Source organism: Acomys russatus, chromosome 11 (genome assembly GCF_903995435.1).
Source record: "Acomys russatus chromosome 11, mAcoRus1.1, whole genome shotgun sequence".
Taxonomy (NCBI): domain Eukaryota; kingdom Metazoa; phylum Chordata; class Mammalia; order Rodentia; family Muridae; genus Acomys; species Acomys russatus.
In genome coordinates this window covers 55307107-55327559 of record NC_067147.1, presented here as the reverse complement: position 1 = coordinate 55327559, position 20453 = coordinate 55307107, and the positions used below count along the sequence as shown (strand labels likewise).

At 43.1% G+C, this 20453-nt stretch overlaps 1 protein-coding gene across 1 annotated transcript in view; it reads right to left on the bottom strand.

The window, feature by feature from the left end:
* The window catches only part of Hsf2bp (heat shock transcription factor 2 binding protein), an 80647-nt gene that overhangs the window by 28815 nt on the left and 31379 nt on the right, over nucleotides 1–20453 (bottom strand). The window contains exon 7 of the mRNA XM_051152504.1: nucleotides 8222–8325. Within this exon, the coding sequence (XP_051008461.1) occupies nucleotides 8222–8325 (104 nt within the window). The remainder of the gene's footprint in view (nucleotides 1–8221; nucleotides 8326–20453) is intronic.

The following is a 20453-nucleotide window of genomic DNA, read 5'->3' as shown; positions in this document are numbered from 1 at the left end:
ATTCCTCTCCAGTCTCGCATCTCCAGTACTATCTCTCCTCATATTGTTCAAACTTCTCCTGGTGTCTTATTCTCTGACTGAATAAAGGAGAGAAATGGAGTAGAGCACCAAAAGAAACTTCCGCTTCTCCGGCTCTCCCATCTCTCCACTACACACGTGGACACTGCAGTGGCTGCTGGTGTGTGTAGGCCATGTGGGAGGCGGGCCTCTGGGTGTCTTCCACCTGCCTGCCCATCCACTTTCTTTTGCTTTTACTTTTCCCTTTGTGCTTCTTTTGACTTATTTCAATTTCTTAAGTTCGTTATCAAAATTCTTATGACATTCATTTATTCATTGGAAGGGCTCATGCCATAACATGCTTGTGGAGATCAGAGAACAACTTGCAAGTGTTTATTTTCTTCCATCACATGGTTCCTCAAGCTTGGTGGCAAGCACCTTTGACCAATGAACCATATTACACTGCCCCCAATTTCTTAAGTTCTTATGGTATTAGTTTAGTTCACTAATTTTCTACTTTCTTCATTTCTGATATAAACACTTAAACCTTCTACTAAGTACTGATTTAAATGCATCTCACTGGACTAGCAGGGTAAAGGTACTAGCAGGCATAGACTTGAAAACCTGAGTTCCATTCCCAGATCCCACAGTGGAAGGAAAAAACTGATTCCTGAGGGTTGTTCTCTGAGGGTTGTTGTATGCATTCACCACTGTATGTATACAGGGAGAGAGAGAGACAGAGACAGAGACAGAGACAGAGAGACAGAGACAGACAGAATATGAGAATTTAAATCACCTCATTCATTTTGATGTAATATTCTCATCATTTAATTCTAAACCATCTGGCTTCTATTATGATTGCCTCTCTTACTTTGAGTCTGCCTGAGGCGATTCTGGCTGTCTAACATCTGTAGAACTTTCCTGATGTGCAGCGTATAAACTGGCCAATTCTGGAGGGTAATCATGTGTGTAGGGAACACACAGACATTCTTTAGCTGGACACAGTGTTCTGTATATGCAACAGGCAAATAATTTACTGCTGAGTTTTTTGTAATACTGATCTGTCACAAGTCACTGCCCATGAAGTGCAGAGATCTCCCTCATCACTGGAGTCATTTCTGACACTTTCTACATTTTTCTTGAGACTATATGTTATCATTTGAGCATCTCATTTGTCATTGCCTCTGATTACTGTCCTGTGTATCTCATACCTCCTAGCCAAGACTACAGACATCCCACAGCATGTCCCTTAGAACTGCCCATTGCTCCCACTGGCCTATGGCTGACAAGATGGAGGTTGTTTTGTTTTGTCTATAATATTCTTTAAAGATATTTGGTGGGTGTTATGATCTGATACCCCACAAGCTTATGTGTTCCCGGATGGTGGTTTTTGTAGGACAGGTGAGGGGTGACAAGAAAGTGGATCATTGTGGGCATGCCTTTGACAGACATGTCTGAACCCTGATCCCTTCCTCTTCCCTCTCGCTGTCTGGCATTATGGGAGCTACTGTGCCCTTTCTCCCTGTCAGGAGGAACTAAAAACTCTGTATGAGCTATGTAAGTCTTCCTTCACTTTAAGTCATTTACATCAGGCATTCTGTGACAACAAGAAAGGTAACTAACACAAGAGAAAGACGGTCATAGTTGAGTTATTTTTTTTCTCCTAATAAAAGATCACATTATTGCTCTAAGGGACAACTATCAATCTGAGCTATTTCTTTAAGGTTTTTACCTTTTATCCACTGTTTCAATGGTTGATATATTTAGTGGTGATTTACTTTTTAAAGAATTACTTATTTTTATTTATATGTATGCGTATCTGCATATACATGTATGTGCACCACGTGTGTGCAGTGCCTGCAGAAGTCAGAAGAGGATGATGCAGACTGTAAGAGCCAGAGGACTAGGGAGTTTGTTGTGAGGTGTGTCCCCTAGGATTGCCAGAAGCTACACCCATAAAGTCTTAGCAACATGACTGCCTAAAACTGAGCTGAAGAAGGACAAAAGCAGGCATAATGGACATGCCTAAGTGAATAGAGAAAAGCCCAGGGGCTTCAACACGGTAACAAAACAAAACAAACCTACAGGCAACTAAGGAATGCTGAGAGTGGAGAGAATAGTCTTCCACAGGAAGAACACACTAGCGGTTACCTAATACCTAGTAGTCATCCCTAAAAACAATTACAGACTGAGCAGTTTATACTTATGCATTAAGAATATATGTACACACATAAATGTATATAGCAACATTTAATGAAAGAAAGAGACCATGAATTTGAAAGAGAGCAAGGAGGGATAAGTGGGAGGAAAGAGGTGGGGAGAATTATGTAATTATAATCTCAAAAAATAATTTTTTTTAAATCCTGGAATGCTATTTGTAAGAATTCATTAAGGTCTTAGCTGAAGTTAAAAGTTCCTCCAGAAACTTTTTTTCTAAATGGTTCTCCATGCAAAAGATGTGAGATTGGATGAGTGGATGGACTAACAAATCTACAGCAGGAGTTAACACGATTAACCCTAAAGAATGGTTCACTCAGGAATGAAGACTGCAAAGTATCAAATCACAGTCAGGAAATGGAGACCAGAAGGAGCAACACACAGTCCCGTCCAGAAACCATCAGCCTCACAACCGAGTACCAGCACTTCTGGTGCGGCAGGAAAGGGCCATATTCTAGCTCAAGCAGCCAGCCTTTGTGTCCTACTGAGGCCTCTGTCTGACTAGGCAAAGCTCAGTGCACTAGTCAGGGCCCTCTGCTTTACTCAAGTCTACTGTTTCCAAAGTCCATCTCCTCTCAAAACATCTTTATCTGTGAGCATGTCTAACAAATGTGTGGATACAGTGGCCTAGTCAAGCTGGCATAGACTAACACCACAGGGTCCAGCTAGGTAATTGGAAGTATGGAAATCAGCCTGGCTATTAATTCTTAAAAAAGACTTTCCTCCACTGCACTCAAAGCTCAAAGAGTTCTCCTGAAGACCAGAGTCAGGAGTTGGGAAGGTCTCTATTAGGCTTGTACCTAGAATCAAACTTGGGCTTTATCTGCTGTCCTCCAAGACCTGAGCCACAAAATCTGAAAGTCAAGTTTGAGTAAGAAGTTTGGTTATACTGACACTTACACTAATCCCAGCATGCAGTAAGCTGAGGTGAGAATATCACAAGTTGGAAGCCAAACTAGGCTACAAAAAAGTAGTTCTCCATTAATATCTGTCCGATTTGAGCACTATTCTTTAGGTACAATTCACCCTTCAGGTCAAAGGAGCACTTTTAACACTTTTCTTTCTCTCGGCTCTTGGTTTCTGGCTCCCAACTCATGGCCTGGAAGATGGACCATAAGAGGATCTACAGGGATTCTCCACACGAGATGATGTTAGCTCAGAACAGGGAGAAGTGGCAGCTGCTACCCTAATCCCAGGTATGTTTTGAAAGCACAGTCATCAGGACTCCAAACAGAATATGTCTTGGTGTGACACGTAAGAAGAAATCAACCAGGAGGACTTGATACCCTATGAGCATATACAGGGGGAGGAGGTCCCCCTCAGTCACAGTCATAGGGGAGGGGAGTAACGGGAAAATGGAAGGGAGGGAGGAATGGGAGGATACAAGGGATGGGATAACCATTGAGATGTAACAAGAATAAATTAATAAAAATAAATAAATAAAATAAAATAAAAGCAACAACAAAAAAGAAAGAAAGAAAAAAAGAAATTAAGAGCTGTTGGGAGGTTTTAAACAGCCTGATAAGTTGGAGGAAGTTGTGATTCACTGAGCCTGGGAAGAAGACTGTAGGTAGGGCTGGTGTGGCAAAGACTGGGAGTTTGGAGTAAACATTGGATGGGACTGTCCATTCAGTGTGCATGTGGATTCACCTAACGGAGCTCGCTCTGAGTCTGGAGCTCTGGAGGAAGGTCTGAGGTGAAGACACAAGTCTGTAAAGCTTGCCATGCTTCAGATCACTCAGAGAAGCCAAGTAGATGTAAGACGGGGTGTGAATGCCATGTGCCCATTCGGCACTGTATCCAGGGAATACAGCACCACAGCCGCAAGTGGGATTCTAAGACTAGTCTGCATTAGCGGTTACATAACATGTAGTCACCACCCCAATACACACTGTCCTCATCAGCTATTTGCTAGAGTTCTGTGCCAGTTCTGTGGCTTAAGAGGCATGTGAAGAATTTGGACCCAGCCTGGGAAAGACAGCCACGTGGATGAACAAATGAAAGGAACTGAAATCCAGCGGAGGCTAGAGGGAGTGAGATGAGCTTCCCAGAGATAAGCACAGCAACAGCTGGCCCTGTTCTCTAAATCAGAGGCTCTGAAAACTCAGGAGCACCTTGCTTAGGTCACGCGAAGAAAAAGGAGACAAGTTTCCCTTGCAGCACAAGGTACTTAGATGAGAAATAAAAGGAGAGCCCACACCTACTGCGTCAGGTGTACAACCCTGGGGTGGAGTCCCACTGTACAGATCAGAGGAGTGGAGCTCTAACAGACTAGACCAGTTTGCCAATAAGAAAGCTTCAAGTCATAGCTCCATGTGGGGAGTCTAAAGCTGCGTTTTTTAAAGACAGTGAGACCATAACAGATTATATGACAAAGCAGGAACTGATTTCTGAGAGTTAGCAAGCTCTTTGCTTAGACCTTTCAAAAATTATCAGAGATTCTGAGCAAAATTGAGTAGTTTCACAACCTCGATCTACCTAATGCACAAGGGTATAGGCAGACAGTCTTCAGATTCTTTCCTGGCCTGAGGTCACAAGGTCAGGTCCTGAGAGCAACAGCACAGTCACCAAGCACAGTTTTCTGCCAGCCAGTGTGCTCCTGTTGCTGCCTTACTTCATGAGAAAGTGTATTCTCAGCTTTCTAAACTTCAGAGCAGGGCTGGGGAAACAGCTTGGGGGCAGACTTGCTGGGCATGCCTGCAGCCCCAATTTACAGTACCAGCAGCAGCAGCAACAACAAAAGAAACCTTTATTTTTGTTTGATTGTTTGTTTGTTTATTTGCGATTTGAGACAAGAGTTTCTGTGTGTAGCCCTGGCTGTCCTGGACTCATTTTGTAGGCCAGGCTGGCCTCAAACTCACATCAATCCGCCTGCCTTCTAAGGTATCTTAATGTACTATTTTGCTTTGGAAGCTGTATGGAGTCCCAGGATTTCTTGCCCTTGAAGACAAGTCCTGGTTTTTTGAACATACAAGAACAGCCCAAACCCTGAGATGTACTGCAAGCTTATTTCACATAACTTCAGACTCATTCCTTCTGAAGTCAAACAAAACATTGCTGGATCATAATGCTTAGCCACTGGGTTATGTATGCTTTATGTTGCTTTAACTGTAAATTATTTAGAATTTAATGTGTGTTTAAAGGTTTTTTGTTGTTGTTGTTTTGTTTTGTTTTTTGTTTTTTTTGTTTTGAGTACCAGGTGTGGTGACACACACCTTTAATCCCAGCACTCAGGAGGCAGAAATAGACAGATCTCTGTGAGTCCTAGGCCAACCTGGTCTAAAAAGTGAGTTCCAGGACAGTCAGGACTATTACACAGAGAAACACTTACCTTAAAAAAAAAAATGGATACCTTAGAAACCACCTCATTGTGCCTGTGACCCCAAGTCAAGGCAGGAAGTCTGCCCATATCAGAGCACACCCAACAGAGCAACATAAATTCATCTGAAGCACTGAGATTCTCACTCAATTCACTAACACTTCTGGAATAGCACAGCTAGGGCCTCAGATAACACTTAGCTTAGATTCTTCTTTCATGAGCAAGAAAACTCCTCACAAAGGCTACTAGAGGGGCACTGGTGCCCACTGGATTAAATGGAGCCAGCCATCCTGTTTGAGAGCAAAATTCTCTTCAAACCCAAGCAAAGCCAGTTCTAATGGTGGCTAGTATAGGGCATCTCCTGAACAGAGGAGGTTTATGGCCCTGACAAGTGCCTACAGAGCAGCTTGGGTGGTGGACAGGGCCATGCAGCAAGCAATCAGGGTTCAAACCCAGCTCCACTGCCACACAGCTGCTAATGTCCAGCAAGCCACTTGGCCTCTTCATCTGAGAAGCAGTGCCTTGCCTTCCAGGAGACTGACAACAATAAACCACAGTATATATGTGGTTCATGGCTGGGCAGTGGTGGTACACACCTTTAATCTCAGCACTTGGAAGGCAGAGGAGGCGGATCTCTGTGAATTTGAGGCTAGCCTAGTCTACAGAGCGAGTTCCATGACAGACAAGCTGTTACACAGAGAAACCCTGTCTCAGAAAAAAAAAATTTTTTTTAGTTAAATATGTGGTTCATGTAGAGCAGCTGCAGCTGCTGCTCAGCTGGGACTTCCTCTTCAATTATCTTCTCCCTAGCCATCTCCTAGTCCTACAGGCTAGTTCTGAGGACCTGCACACAAACACAGCCCAGAATCACCTGATTCTGTGATGCAGTTTCAAGAGAAACAAAGCTGTTGAGTTGAGTATCCAGTCCTGGGGCACGTGGATCTAAAGCCCACTCAACCAGCCCTTAAGCAGAAGCCCTACAGTTTCACATTCTGGTAGGTTTGTAATAGTATCTTCTATTCACCAAATGCAATTGTCATCTTGGAGGCTTATTGCTTAATAAGCTCACCCTTTCTAGCTCTTTCTAAACTCTGGCTGGCTGGTTCAGTTTAGCTGTTCTGGCTCAAAACTCCTCTCCAAGTTGACTGATTCAAACTGGCCTCTCTCCGCTTCTCAATTGCTTTGCTTCTGAACTCCGCAAACTGAACTGCACCAAACTGCCAGTACTGTACAGTACTTTGCAGTCCCTGAGCAGTGTGCCATAGGAGCTGTCAAAGCAGCAGCAGCACCTCTTTCTTGCCCCAGCCTGTGGCCACTATAAAGTACCACCCCAGGGGCTATCCACGGTAGCTGCATCTCCTTTCCAGCCTTCCCACGCAGTTCAGTAGTGATGACACCTCAGCCAAAGCCACTTGGCCTGACACAGGGGGAAAGAGGATAAGAAAAAAGAAAAAAGGAAAAAAAAAAAAAAAAAAAAAAAAACACCAATCCTCAAGCTCTCTGAGCTCAGGACTTGAACTCTCACCAATCCTCACTCTGGACACCTCTACACTAAAAAGCTACACCCCTAAGAAATCAAGTATAAAGCCTGTATCTGTTCAGTTCTCTGTAGTCCTCTCCCAGGAGCAGGGGCAGCCAACCCTGAATCTGTCCCTCCACACCATGGACCCTCCCAATAAATTTTTTATGAGATTTTTCTGCCTGGTGTGACTCTCATCAAAAGAAGCCAAGAAGCAATGAAGAAGTGGAGCAGGGCTGAAGCTCCTGAGCTCCTCAGCTCAGCTAGGGAAACCCTCCCCTGAGATCCACAACACCTCTGCTGAGGGGGCTTCCTCTCAGAGCTGTGTGGTTCCTGGGCTTTTGAGTCCCAGGACACCTTTCTATCTGGGCTGGAAGGCCAACCTTGACTAAGGTAATGACTTTATAGGCAGATATTTTAAGCAAATAATCAACTTCTCATTTAAGATATATGCAGTTATTGGATCTCAATAAAACTGTTAGAAAAGAAAGTATTCACATCAAGAATAACTAAAGTTCAAAAACAGATTAATTTGAATTATGATTAAATGAAAATTCCATTTTTTGTCACTTGAATATTTGAATGACACATATACTTTTTAGGCTTTACAGTTATGGTAAAATTGAGACAAGACTTTAGGCTAAATTAATGGTAAACATAAATGAGAAAGGAAGCAGTAAGGTAAGTTTTATTTTATTTATGATTCTGAAGTTACGTCCAGACTTCTGGATTTCTACTTCAATATCCACCACAAATCTACTACTGTTTTCAGAGAAGAAGCATGCTGGTGCTGTTTCATAAAATATTCTTTGTGTCAAAGGTCACAACTAAACTAAAAACAATATTTGAGAAATGTAACTATAAACTACTAACATACCAGTTGATTTTCTAAAGTGAGAAGTCATTTGGGGAGGAAGAGGACAGGCTTTTGAAGCCACTGTCTGAGGGTCCCCATATTTGAGTTTGCCACCATGAGATTGTTCCTCTTCTATCTCCAGAAGCCACTCCAACACAAGGGAAACTGTGCCTCACCAGGCTGCTCTGGGAAGTTGTTTTTAAACAGTAAACATCATAAGATAATGGCTCCTGAATGCTAATACACCAACACCCCCTCCATCTATGGAGGTAGAACGCATGACCGGACAAGAACACGACAGAGTACTCCTTACCACTCAAAAGCCACCACAGCAAAGGGATAAATCCAGGACTCTCGCTGATGTATTTCAAGCCTTTTGAGTTGATGCTCACATTGTACAGGGACATCAGCATTAGACTGAAATGCAAAAGAGCACAGTGTTGACATGCTGGGCTAGCCACATTGTTCTTCCCCTTGAATTCATGCCCTACGCTAAAGGACCTAAGCATATTTACATCTCAGATGTCCAGCTATGACATCTAAGTGGAACATTTACAACGTATTAGACATGTTGAGTGGTTTTCATCTACTGAGGCCGTAAGACAATGGAAGCTTTAGCAGTAACATTGTGACACTGCCTTCTGTGTACAGAACCCTCAGGCAGAGCATCATGGGAAACCTCAAACCTCTATTTACCAATTTCTTAGCCCTTGTTGTACCAAGCCTGGACTTATATTCAGGCAAGCCTCAGTTTATAAGTGTACTATATTGCTGAGGTTCAGTGAGCCATCTAAAGTCTAATCACAGCTTTATCCAAAGAATCCATGGTGGTCTGAGTGAGAACGGCTCAGAGGCTCATATGTTTGAACACCTAGTCCCCAGTTAGTGGGACTATTTGGGAAGGACTGGGAGGGATGGCCTTGTTGGAGGAGGTGTGTCACTGGAAGCAGACTTTAAGCTTTCAAAAGAGTTTTGGCATTCCCAGTGTGCTCTTTACTTCCTGTTTATGGGTTGAGATGTGAACTCTCAGCTGAGGCTCCATTGCCGTGCCTGCCTGCTTGCTGCCATGCTCCCCACCTTGATGGTGATGTACTCTCATCTCTCTGGGACCATATGACCCAAATTCCTCTTATAAGATGCCTTGGTCATGTTGTTTTATCACAGCAACAGAAAAGTAACTAAGGCTAGGCGTGGTGGCACACGCCTTTAATCCCAGCACTCGGGAGGCAGAGGCAGGCAGATCGCTGTTGAGTTCGAGGTCAGCTTGGTCTACAAAGCGAGTCCAGGACAGCCAAGGCTACACAGAGAAACCCTGTCTCGGGAAAAAAAAAACATAACTAAGACAGAGGTTGATACCCAGGGTGTAGACTGTTTGTAATGACAGATTTGGCTTTGAAACACTGGGTTAGAAAAATGGTTGAACGTTGTAAGCAGAGCTAATGGGCCATCCTAGTTGGAGCTTGGAAGACAGTGCTAAGTGCAACAAAGACTATGGAGGCCCAGCTTAAGAGGCTTTAGAGGGGAACAATTTTAGCAACTAGGCTAGAGACCATTCTTGTGATATTTTGGGCAAGAATGTGGCTTCTTTCTGCTCTCATCCTAAGAACTTGGCTGAGGCTAAACTGAAAAGTGACTAATTTCTTTAGTAGAGGAGATTTCAAGGCAGCCTATTATCAACTCTGTCTCATGCTTATTAGTAATCACGTTTACATGGGTCTACAATGAAAAAGAACACACAGGGCAGAAAGAAATACAAAATTCACAGTTTGAAGAGAAAATGCACCAGGAAATGTAATATCAGAGCCAAAGCTTATGCTGGAAGAGATAAGATTAAGAAGCCTGAATTAAAAAAAAAAAAAAAAAAAAAAAGCCTGAATCATACTGGAATAAAAGGAAGGGTGTCCTCAGGGCAGGACTCCACTCAGATAAGCTTCCAACTTGTGAAAGAAAAACATCTAAGGAATTTTCTGCTCCTAAGAAGCAATAACAAATCAAAGGCCCTGCAAATAGGATTCTAGAGGGCCAAGGTTCTCCCCAAGTACTTGGCAGTGTCATCCATGTCATGAAAGACACACCAGTAAAGTGATCATGAAATCTTCCTCTGTGGTTACAGAGAGCTGCTGATGCCAGGCATGTGTCAGAGAATCCCTGCATGGAGACCCCAAGAGGCCACCATGTGGAAGTATGAAAGTGGAGCCTGGATGTACTGGAGCCCCAAGATACTAGAGACATCAGAGCCATGAGAATCTGTTAAGGACAGCTGTAGGCAGGGAAGGAACCAGCTCAAGAGCAAGAAGCGTGCTGCAGGCAGCAGAGCTGGAAGGATGAGCCATCTAGCTCTCTGACATCAGACATGGAGCTACGAGATTTGAAGTTTGCCTTTCTGAGTGTCAGTCTTGCTTTGGTCCAGCATTTCCTTACTGTGTCCCTATTCCTCCATTTTGGAATGTTAATATATACTCTGTGTGGTTATATATTATCATAAGTATATAATTTGCTTTTTTGTTTTACAGGGGGTTATAGTTAAGAGATTGTCTTGAGTCTCAGAAGAGATTTAGAACTTTGGACCTTTAAAAAGGGTTGAGACTAAGACTGTCAGGGACTTTTGAAGTTGTACTACAGGCATTTTGTGTTAATGATATGGCCATGGGCCAATGGGATCCAGAGAGTGGAATGTACTTGTTTGAATGAGAAGGGCTCACAGGCTCATATGTTTGAATACTTGGTATCCTTTATTGGATGAAACTGTTTGGAAAGGATTAGAAAGCGTGGCCTTGTTGGAGGAAGTGTGCCACTGGTGGTGAGCTTGAAGAGTTCAGATGATTCCATGCCACTCCTAGTGTGTTCTCTGCTTCCCATTTGTGGATTAAGATGTGAGCTCTCCAGTGAGTCCCCATCACCATGCCTGCTTGCCTGTTTCCATGCTCCCTGCAGTGATGGACTCTTATCTCTCTAGAACCATAAGCCGCAATAAATCCTCCCTTTCATAACTTGTTTGGTCATGGTGTTTTGTTAGCACAATAGAAAAGTAACTAATACAGCATGTGACATGTAATATTAGCCAAGCCAGGCCACATGGCTTAACGCACAGCAGGAGGAACCCAATCTATCACAACCCATCCTCTGAACAACCAACAAGGTAATGACCCCAGCAAACAGGATTTTACACTGTTCTGAACAAGTGGCAGGTCAAGTTGTCCAGTGAAAGCTAGAAATTATAGCCTTTTAGTTTCTGAAGGTGCTATATAATATGGAGACTCCCTGACCCTTCATACAGTTAAGCAATATAACAGGCCATGCAGCAGGTTTGGGGGTTGTCTTCCAGGATAAAAGTGTTTGCCACACAAGCACCAGGGACCAGGTTCAAATCCCCACAACATACATAAACCTAGATGTCATGGAGATATCTTTAATCTCAGTGCTCCTACAGCAAAATCCCAGGAAGCTCATAGGTCAGCTAACCTGGAAAGCATGATAGCAAACAAAAGACCCTGCCTCAAATAGTTGGAAGGGGAGGCTGGATGCCTCCCTGTGACCTCCACGTATACATGCTCACATTCACATGCATGCACATGCTCCATGGTATGTATATGCCTGTATTCTACACAGATGCCTTACAAACACACACAAAAGAAAGGCTTGATATCAGCTGGGGTGTAATTCAGTGGTGGAGCACTACCCAGCCACCAAGGCCTTTGGCCTCATCCCAGCACTATGGGGAAAAGGCTATTTTGTAATTTTATGTACAACATGTTGACAAAGGCACATGTATCCATACGAACTTGAGAGCTACAGTACCTCTCTTATTTCTTTTTGCTCAAAATTTTTAATGACAAGACTTCGTTTGCCAAAAATGAAAGGAACATCTCATTGATCAAGTCCAAAATGGGAGGTAAGTGTGGACCACAACAGGTTCCAGAAGCCAAGAGCTTCCATTACAGCGTCTTCATGTGGAAAGACAGAAAGAAAAGTCCCAGGCAGACACAGATACAGTCACAGAAACTGCTGAGAAGCAGAAAACAACAAACTTTCAAGCCTGGCTTGAACTCACAAACACTCACACACCACTGACTTAATACACAGTAGACCCAGAATGGGAGACTCCCCAGTCTTCCTGGACATTAAAGATCTACCTGGTCTTCCAAGAAGCACAAACACAGTCCTAACAAATGTGAGTTTGTATCACAGACTACTGGATAGTGATGAAAATTCAAGGCTGCACAAATAACAGCCAACATAAGAACACTGGCAGAGCCAGAACCAAATAGTTTTCAGTCATTAGAGGTATCAATCTCAAAACAGAAAACAGATGTACTAACTAGGTAGGAAAAAGCCTTGCTGCTATTTTTGTTTGGTTGGGTTTTTTTTGTTTTTTTTTTATATAGGGTTTCACTATGTAGCCCTGGGTAGCTTGGAACTAGAAACACAGACCAGGCTGACCTCTCAAATTCAGAGATCAGCCTGCCTCCGCTTTCTGAGTGCTGGGATTAAAAGTGTATACCACTATATCCAGCAGTAAAAATTAAGAGAAACTAAAACATGACCAAGAAGCTAGGGCTATTGTTATGAATCATCAGGCAAAACCAAAAAATAAAACCTACGTTAGGGAAGTGTCTCGTCAGTTAAGTGCTTGCTACGTAAATACAAGGACCTGAACTCAATGTCAAGAACCCACATAAAAATTAAACATAACCATAAAGGGCAAGTGAAGAAGACACCCAACATTCCAATATATGAAAACACACAAACAGGTATCCACACATGCAAGTCTAAAAATCTTTTGTAACAAAACTTATAAAAATGAAAACTACGAAGACTGGAGAGATGGCTCAGCAGTTAAGAACATTGGCAGATCTTCTAGAGAACTGGTTCAGTTCCCAGCACTCATGAAGAATGGCTCACCATCACATATAGCTGCAAGGGATCCAACACCCTCTACTGAACTCATGTGCACATGCCCACCATAGACACAAAATGTTTTAATTAGAAAAACTCAATTTTAAAACTAAAAAAAAAAAAACCTGTAAATTCCAAGAGTACCTGCACACATGAGAAAGAAGAAACACCAAACAAAACAAAAGCAAAGAAAAAAAATAATAATTGCGAGCAACTAGAGAAAGTCTAACTTTCTTCCAATTAGGGCTCTATGAAGGAGCCCCAGAAAAAATACAGCAGAAAAAAAGTGTTTCCAAAAGGTAAGGCTGAGACTTTTCAGAAACGAGGAAACTGCCTTCAGATTAGATCTACATACATCACAACCCAACCACAGTATGCCAAAACCAGAAAGTGTTCCAAAGTGTCAGGGTAAAAGACACTATCTACAAAAGACATCCCAAAGCTGGACTCTCAGCACCAAAGACAGGAGCCAGGCTGAGGAAATGGCTCAATTGGTAAAACACTTGCTGTGCAAGCCCAAAGAGCTGAGTTTGAATCTCTATAATCCATAGAAAGCTGGACTTGGTAGTACGTGGGTACTGTGCAGCAATTTCCTCCAAGTTTACCTTCCAACTTGGAGGGCAACTTCTTGGGACACAGGATGTAAATCAAGAAGCATGGCAGGGGTAGAGGCAGACAGATCTCTGTGAAACAATACAAATTTTTAAAAAGGACATAGGATAAAGGGAAAGGATCAGATAGTCTAGAATATGATGTTTATAAGGAGGTGAAAAGACAGCATATCTTGGGGAGTACTGGGTAAAACACACCATTCTGTAGGGAAGCCCATTAAAACAGGAAGCAAATAATTCAAAATAGCTTCAGGAAGTTCCTGAAACTGACCAGATTCTCTAGGCCCCTTCTTCCCCAAGAGTATATAAACAAAGACTGCCTGAACTGCCTGGAAGAGGCTCAGCCCAACTGAACAACCTGGAAAGGCCACTCTCCATCCTGCTGAATGCCTGCAGGCATTCCACATGGTAGAATGGGTTTTGGTGATACAACTGTCTTTGAGTCATTTCTGCTTCTGTACATAGCCCATATTCCTGTAAGTGACCTCAATAAAACTCATCAGTTCATCAAGTTGGAGTTCAATGGTATCTGCACTTTGCTCTGTTTTGGGCTCCCTATCTGGACTGAGTAGACGTGCATCTCTCAAAAAAGATCTGTCATGAGACAGTAACTCTGAAATCCTATCATCTCTAGAGGGAGATGAGAGGCAGAGAAAAGAGAATCTCTAAAATCATGGGCCAGTCTCACACACATCAAAAAGAAAAAAAATACTCAGTCTCAAACAAGGTGGAAGACAAAGGATAATTTGAGGTCTCTATATGTGCTCTGTAGTACGCTGGCTCACATCCACACACATGAATACGTGTACACATACACTGTATATACACACTGTACACAGTTGTTTTTTTAAAGATGAATGCCAGAGGGTGGGCAATGTGTGCTTTTCAAGAGAACAGAGACACCACTGTAACCTCAGAATTAAAAGCACACTAAAAATATTTTCAGCAAATAATACAAAAGAAATCTCAAGACATTTTCCCCAAAACAAACCTGAACTACAAAAATTTGAAAGAACTTCAGAAAAAAAGGAACAGACCTCAGAAAAATGTTCTGAGCTACAAAGAGAAATGGGAGAGGGTACCATGGTACAGAGATGCAACCAAGGAAGGAAACACTGGGTAAAGGCAGTGATAACAATGCCTAACACTGTGACTAATATTTTTTAAACAAAGCAGTGACACAGCCTCCAAACACATGTGGACTGGGAGGTAAGAACTGAATCATTCTGTGGTCCTTGTGCTGTTTAGAAGAGAAAGGTAGTCATTACTTTGCAGTAGACACTAAATATATCCTAGCATGGCTTAAGGAGGCTAATCACTTAGCAGAGGTCAACTTTTAATACCCTAGGGAGAGAAGTAAACTCAGGGAGGACAGGCATCATGGGAGCAGAGTGAAGGAGCAAGAAAAGAAAAGGAGGAGGGGATCGAGATACTGAGGGGGAAAAAACTCGAATAATCCTAATAAAAACAAGACAAGACGAAAGGAATAAAGCCAAGCAAGGATTTCAATAGTTGGAAACATTAGGAGGCAGGATTATCTTGCCAAAAGGCAGATGGCCAGGCTGGATTACATCACGACATAACCATGTTTCACAAAGGGTGAGAATAAAGGAACAGCAGAAGCTATAGCAAACACTAACAGAAAGGAAACACCAAAGCAGTGAAATCAATACACTACACAAAGAGCACTTTGCAGACAAAGAGAACGGCAATGCCAAGTGCCAAGGTCCTCAGGAAGCCATCATCATAGATAACTTGGCATGCATCTAGACTTGCTTCTCAAAAATACGTCACAGAAGGGTGTGGAAGCCTCAACAGGCAGAGGCACTTGCTAGCAAATCTGATGGCCCGAGTTCAATGCCAGGGGACCCACACTATGAAAGGAGAGAATAGACTCCCGCAAGTTGTCCTCTGATCTCTGACCTTCACACGCAGGCTATGGCACACACATATGTACATGTACACACAAACACTTAATGTAACTACAATTTTAAACATATACTATATAAAGACCACATCAACAGAACTAGAAAGCATCCAGCACACACCAGTAGGCTCTCACAGTACCTGGTACATTACACTGATTCTCTGGTTCACCATGCAATTCAGTTTAAAATAATTTTTAGTTGCTTTGAAACAGGATCTGACTACATAGCTAGGAATGCCATCCTCCTGTTTCAGACTGACTTAAAATGATTTTTAAAGTAAGTTTTAAAACTTCAAGCAATATTTGGAAAATTAAAATAGTGTTTCCAGGATGGAGAGATCACTCAGCAGTTAAGAGCACTTGCTGCTCTCCCAGAGAAAGAGCTCAGTCCCCAGCACAACTTCAGGCCACTCACATGCACGCAGAACACCAGGGAATCTGACACCACCCTCACTCAAGTGCACATACCCACATACACATAATCTAAAAAATAATTTCCCCTCCTAGCTATAAAGAATGCCACCATAAAAATAAGCCAAATAACTAGGAGTAAAGTCAGACAACAGTTAGAATTGAACAATAATGAATATACAGCATAAAAATTTTTAAGTAAAACTAGTAGAACACATAAGCGTGGGGGGGGGGGAGTTGAAACGTAATGAGCACCAGTGAAGACAGCCCAGATGCATGGCAACAGCCCTTTCCTTCACAGTAATAACCAATTCTGGACACAGTAAAGGAACCCTCTTGAGAAGATCTGTGATCAACACCTCCTTCCAAAGAAAGAGTATTGCTTGAGAGAAAGAGGGCAGTTCTGAAGGAGGCCCACATGTGTGAGTTAAAAGACAGAGCCTAGGTTTCCCAGAGTCCAGGCAAGGGAAGAGGAAGCAAAGGAGGAGGCTGCAAGACAGAAGCACCTGGTGCACATGACAGGCCTCCTGAGTGCTCAGCTGACCAGAACCACCTGAGAGTCTGAGGCCGACACTGAGGCACTAAGAAGAGTAAGTGCTGCAAACTGAAGATGCGGCGCAGTGGCTTGCTAAAACAAGCATCAGCTCTCTTCAGGAAAATGGAGAGCCCAGAGGCCTACAACACACATCTGTAATGGCCAATAGACAGACAGACATCAAATACTTAACTAGCAGCAAATGTGTGGAGAGCTAAGTACTTCCTTTGGGCACAAATCTAAAGAATTGCCAGAATGCTCTATGACCATAATTTTTTATATAATAATTAATATTAAAAATTCTATATGGGCTACAAACTTATAAATAAAGGTGGAATGGGCACCAGCACCATGCCAGGATATATGGCAGCCTGGAGCAAGAAGGAATCAGGAACACTGATGCAGTCTATTTAAAGGGAATAATTTTTAAAATGATGGCACATGCATACAAACAGACAACATCTACTACAGCTTTCTTTTGGGATGCTGGGTTTGCCCCATGACTTCAGTCTAAGAAAGACAGGCTCTTTGGCTTGTCTTTACCATATCACAGACTAGTACATGGATACAGAAAGATAGTCATAACAGTAATTGAGAACTTCAAGTGGGCACAATGCACACAAACAAGATCTCCCTTCTTCCTATGTTTCCATTGACAATTTTCAAAGCAACAGCAATTCCAGAAGTCAAAATAGACCAGCACTTTCCAGAGCAGTGTCTTAGTTAGGGTTTCTATTGCTGTCATAAAACATCATAGCCAAAAGCAACTTGGGGAGGAAATGGCTTTAGTTTACAATTCCCAAGTCACATTCTGTTGGTGAGGGAAATTAGGGCAGGAACTCAAACAAGGCAGGAACCTGGAAGCAAGATCTGATGCAGAGGCCATTAAGGAGTGCGTCTTACTGGCTTGTTCCTCATGGTTTGATCAACCTGCCTTCATCAGCCTAGGGGAGCCACTGCCCACAGAGATGGGCCCTCCCACATCAATTACCAATCAAAATGATGCACCATAGGCTGCCCATGATCAGCCTGGTGGGGGCAGTTTTTTAACTGAGGCTCCCTCTTTCCAGATGACTCTAGCTTGTGTCAAGTTGACCTAGAACAACCAGCACAGCAGGGATTCTCAGTCTTCCAACTTCCCAACAGGCTGCAAGCCATCTGAATGTCATCAGCAGCCTCACAGGGATTGCAAAGATGTTTCTACTAAACTATGTGCTGGGCCTAAGGCTGCTCAAATGCAGTGCCTTGGAGAAGTCAGCCTTGACTTCTACTCAGTATCTCAAGAAGGGGAAAGCCTCTACTTCAGATCACAAACCCACAGTCACAAGTCCTCCACCTTAAACTATGTTACCAGTAGCTACTTTTATAAAGTTCACAAGTATAAGGCTGAGTAACAGCAACAGGCAATGGTGTGACTCTCCAAGCCCAAAGCATCTCTCAAACATTTTTACAGAAAGTTGCCAACTTCTGTTTTAGAGCATGAAAACAGACCAACCAATCTTCTCTACATCTCAGAAAGCAAAGCCACCATGTGAGGGTGACTGTGGTTCAGGGAAGCCTGGGCAAATATGTTCTGCTGATTTGGCACTATCATGTAACCTGAAAGTGGTAAAAATTACTCAGTATCAGTGAATGTCTTGAATTTTCCTATTTGTTCCCAGATCAATTGTCCTTAAGATGCTAAAATGGAACCAATGCAATGTTGACATGGTGTCACCTGAGTGCTGTGTCATTGTCAGGACACATGTCACAGAAGCCAGAGACCTCTAGGTCATGAAGGTCACCAATCCAGAAGACTTGTTTGCAAATGTTTTCTCCATATGACATTTCCATTCCAACAAAAACTATTTATGAATGATATATCAGGTTTCCAATTGTCAAGTAGCCTAGTATCTGCTCGCCTGATCCTGTTATAAACACAGCTGACATTAAGAATGCAAGGAATAAAAGCAAGACAGAAAACAAACATGTTGCAAGACCTGTCTATTGTTAACTTTGTGGCCTTAAAATGCTTAGCAATCAACCTAGATAAACCTTAATGTTTAAAAGGAAAATAATGTTTTAAGTGGGAGGCGTGAGCTTGGAAAGCCACCTAGGCAGTTCTGCTTAATGAAATGGAAGCTGCTGCTGTCTGGGCCAGGGCCTGGGACAGGACAGAATATATTCACTGTTCTCCAGCCGCACCTGCAAGTGAGTCACCTGAAGTGAAAGGGATGCAGCTAAATGACCTTTCCCACCCTAAAAATCAATACCTATTCCGTGAGCAAGGAGCAACAACAAACAGTCAACACCCAGTACCAGAAAACTAGTCTACCAAAGACAGAAAGAAGCAAGAGAACTCCTGAGATACCAGAAGCAGACAGACTCTAGACCCCAGCATCCTCGGCCAGCTGAGCCCAACAGACAAGTCTGCCATCAACCAATCAAAGGCACAGAAACAAGCTCCCCATCAAAGACAGCACGTGATAGCCATGCTGGAAGTAGGACTCGGCGCTTACACGTGCTAAGCGGTGTTCCACCACACCCTACACACCTACTAGCCCTACTCAGATGATTCATGACAGAAATCACAATTAGAAGTCTATGCATATTTTTAAAAGGAACACAACAATGAAGTACATTTTTTTGCTATACTGGGGCCCAGTCCCAGGACTTGTGTGTATACTTAGCAGCCAGATGCCTCAGCCCTGGTAATTAACTACTTTACATCCTTATTTAGAGTTGGGGTCCCCACCCCTGTCAAGTAAGAACCTAAAACTGAGATTTACAGCTGATGGGGTTCTAAACCATACGTGAATTTAAGGCTCATCACTATGTATCACAAAGAGAGGAGACCAGCACCAGCCTCACTGCTTAAGAAATGTACACTCAGTGTTTTGAGTATCAGTTTTTCTGAAAGGCAGCTGCTATGGTTTGGGCCTTCAGTGTTGCCCAGAGGCCTGTTATGTACCTGGATGCCAGCCTGTGGCAGTGCTAGGAGGTGGTGGAACTTCCCGAGGATGAGGCTTGAAGGAAAGAAGTAAGGTCATTAGGGATGTCAAGGAGAGGGTAACTGAGAACTGAGTTTCAAGTGCTCCTCACCTACAGGGAGGAGACCCTTGACAGGTGACATGGAATAGGGTTCCAGGAAAGGACCTGTTCCTAAGTGACCACTCGGTTCTCGGGTGAATGCTCTACCCCAGGTACAGGCTGGATTGCAAGGCCAGTAAAAAAGAATGCCCTTCCCCATATGGAGCCTAAGGAGAGGATACAGTGCTTCACTGAGGGGTTTCAGAACATGCATGTATGTAGGTCAGACAAGGGCAGGAGGGAGGACAGGGCTCCTCAAGACCATTTCTAGTCAAGGAATGGGGCGCTGTAGAAATACTTCTCAGAGTTAGAGGTCTACTTAATCCCTCTCCATGAGGTTATAATTTTCTTAAGCTTCCTCAGTGTTACCATCTGGTGGAAATCAATGGAAGCACTGGCCTTCAGAGCCTCACCGTCTCAGGGCCTTCACAGCCATCTTTATGGTGGTATGCCTATATGTCCTGTAGGAAGGCCAGCCTACCTCTGTAAGCAAGCCCATTGGATCACATCTTTCTCACTCTCTGGAAGACATGTCTTTCAGCCACATACAGATTGCCATGAGACCTTTCTCATGGAAGTTCTTATGCGCCAAAGACAACAACTCTGGGATGGTCAGGAGTGATGGCTATTTTTGTTATCTGTTTGCTTTGAGACAGGGTCTCGTGTAGCCTGCTGGCCTTGACCTTTCTATGTAGCTGAGAGTGACCTTGAACTTGTATTCTGATTCTCCTGCCTCTACTTCCAGAGTGTGAACTACAGGGCACCACTGTGCCTGATTTATATGGTGATGGGGCAGACCTGTGTGCTAGGCAGGTCCTCTACCAAGTAGGCCTCAGCCTCAGCCTCAGGGAAGTACTTTAAAATGCTTCTAGAAGTACTTCCACAAAATGTCTTAAGACAATAGGCAGAATCTATGAACCAAACATGAACAGGAAATGACAAGGCTCATACCTTACTGTGTCCAATGAGGTTGTTACTTCTCACCTATGCTCGTCAATAGAAAAGGACCTTTAAAAAGCTGGGAAATTCACTTGTTTAATACAAAACTAGAGGTTTGGTTGTCTGTTTTCATCTAAGGTCAAATGGAAATACCAGT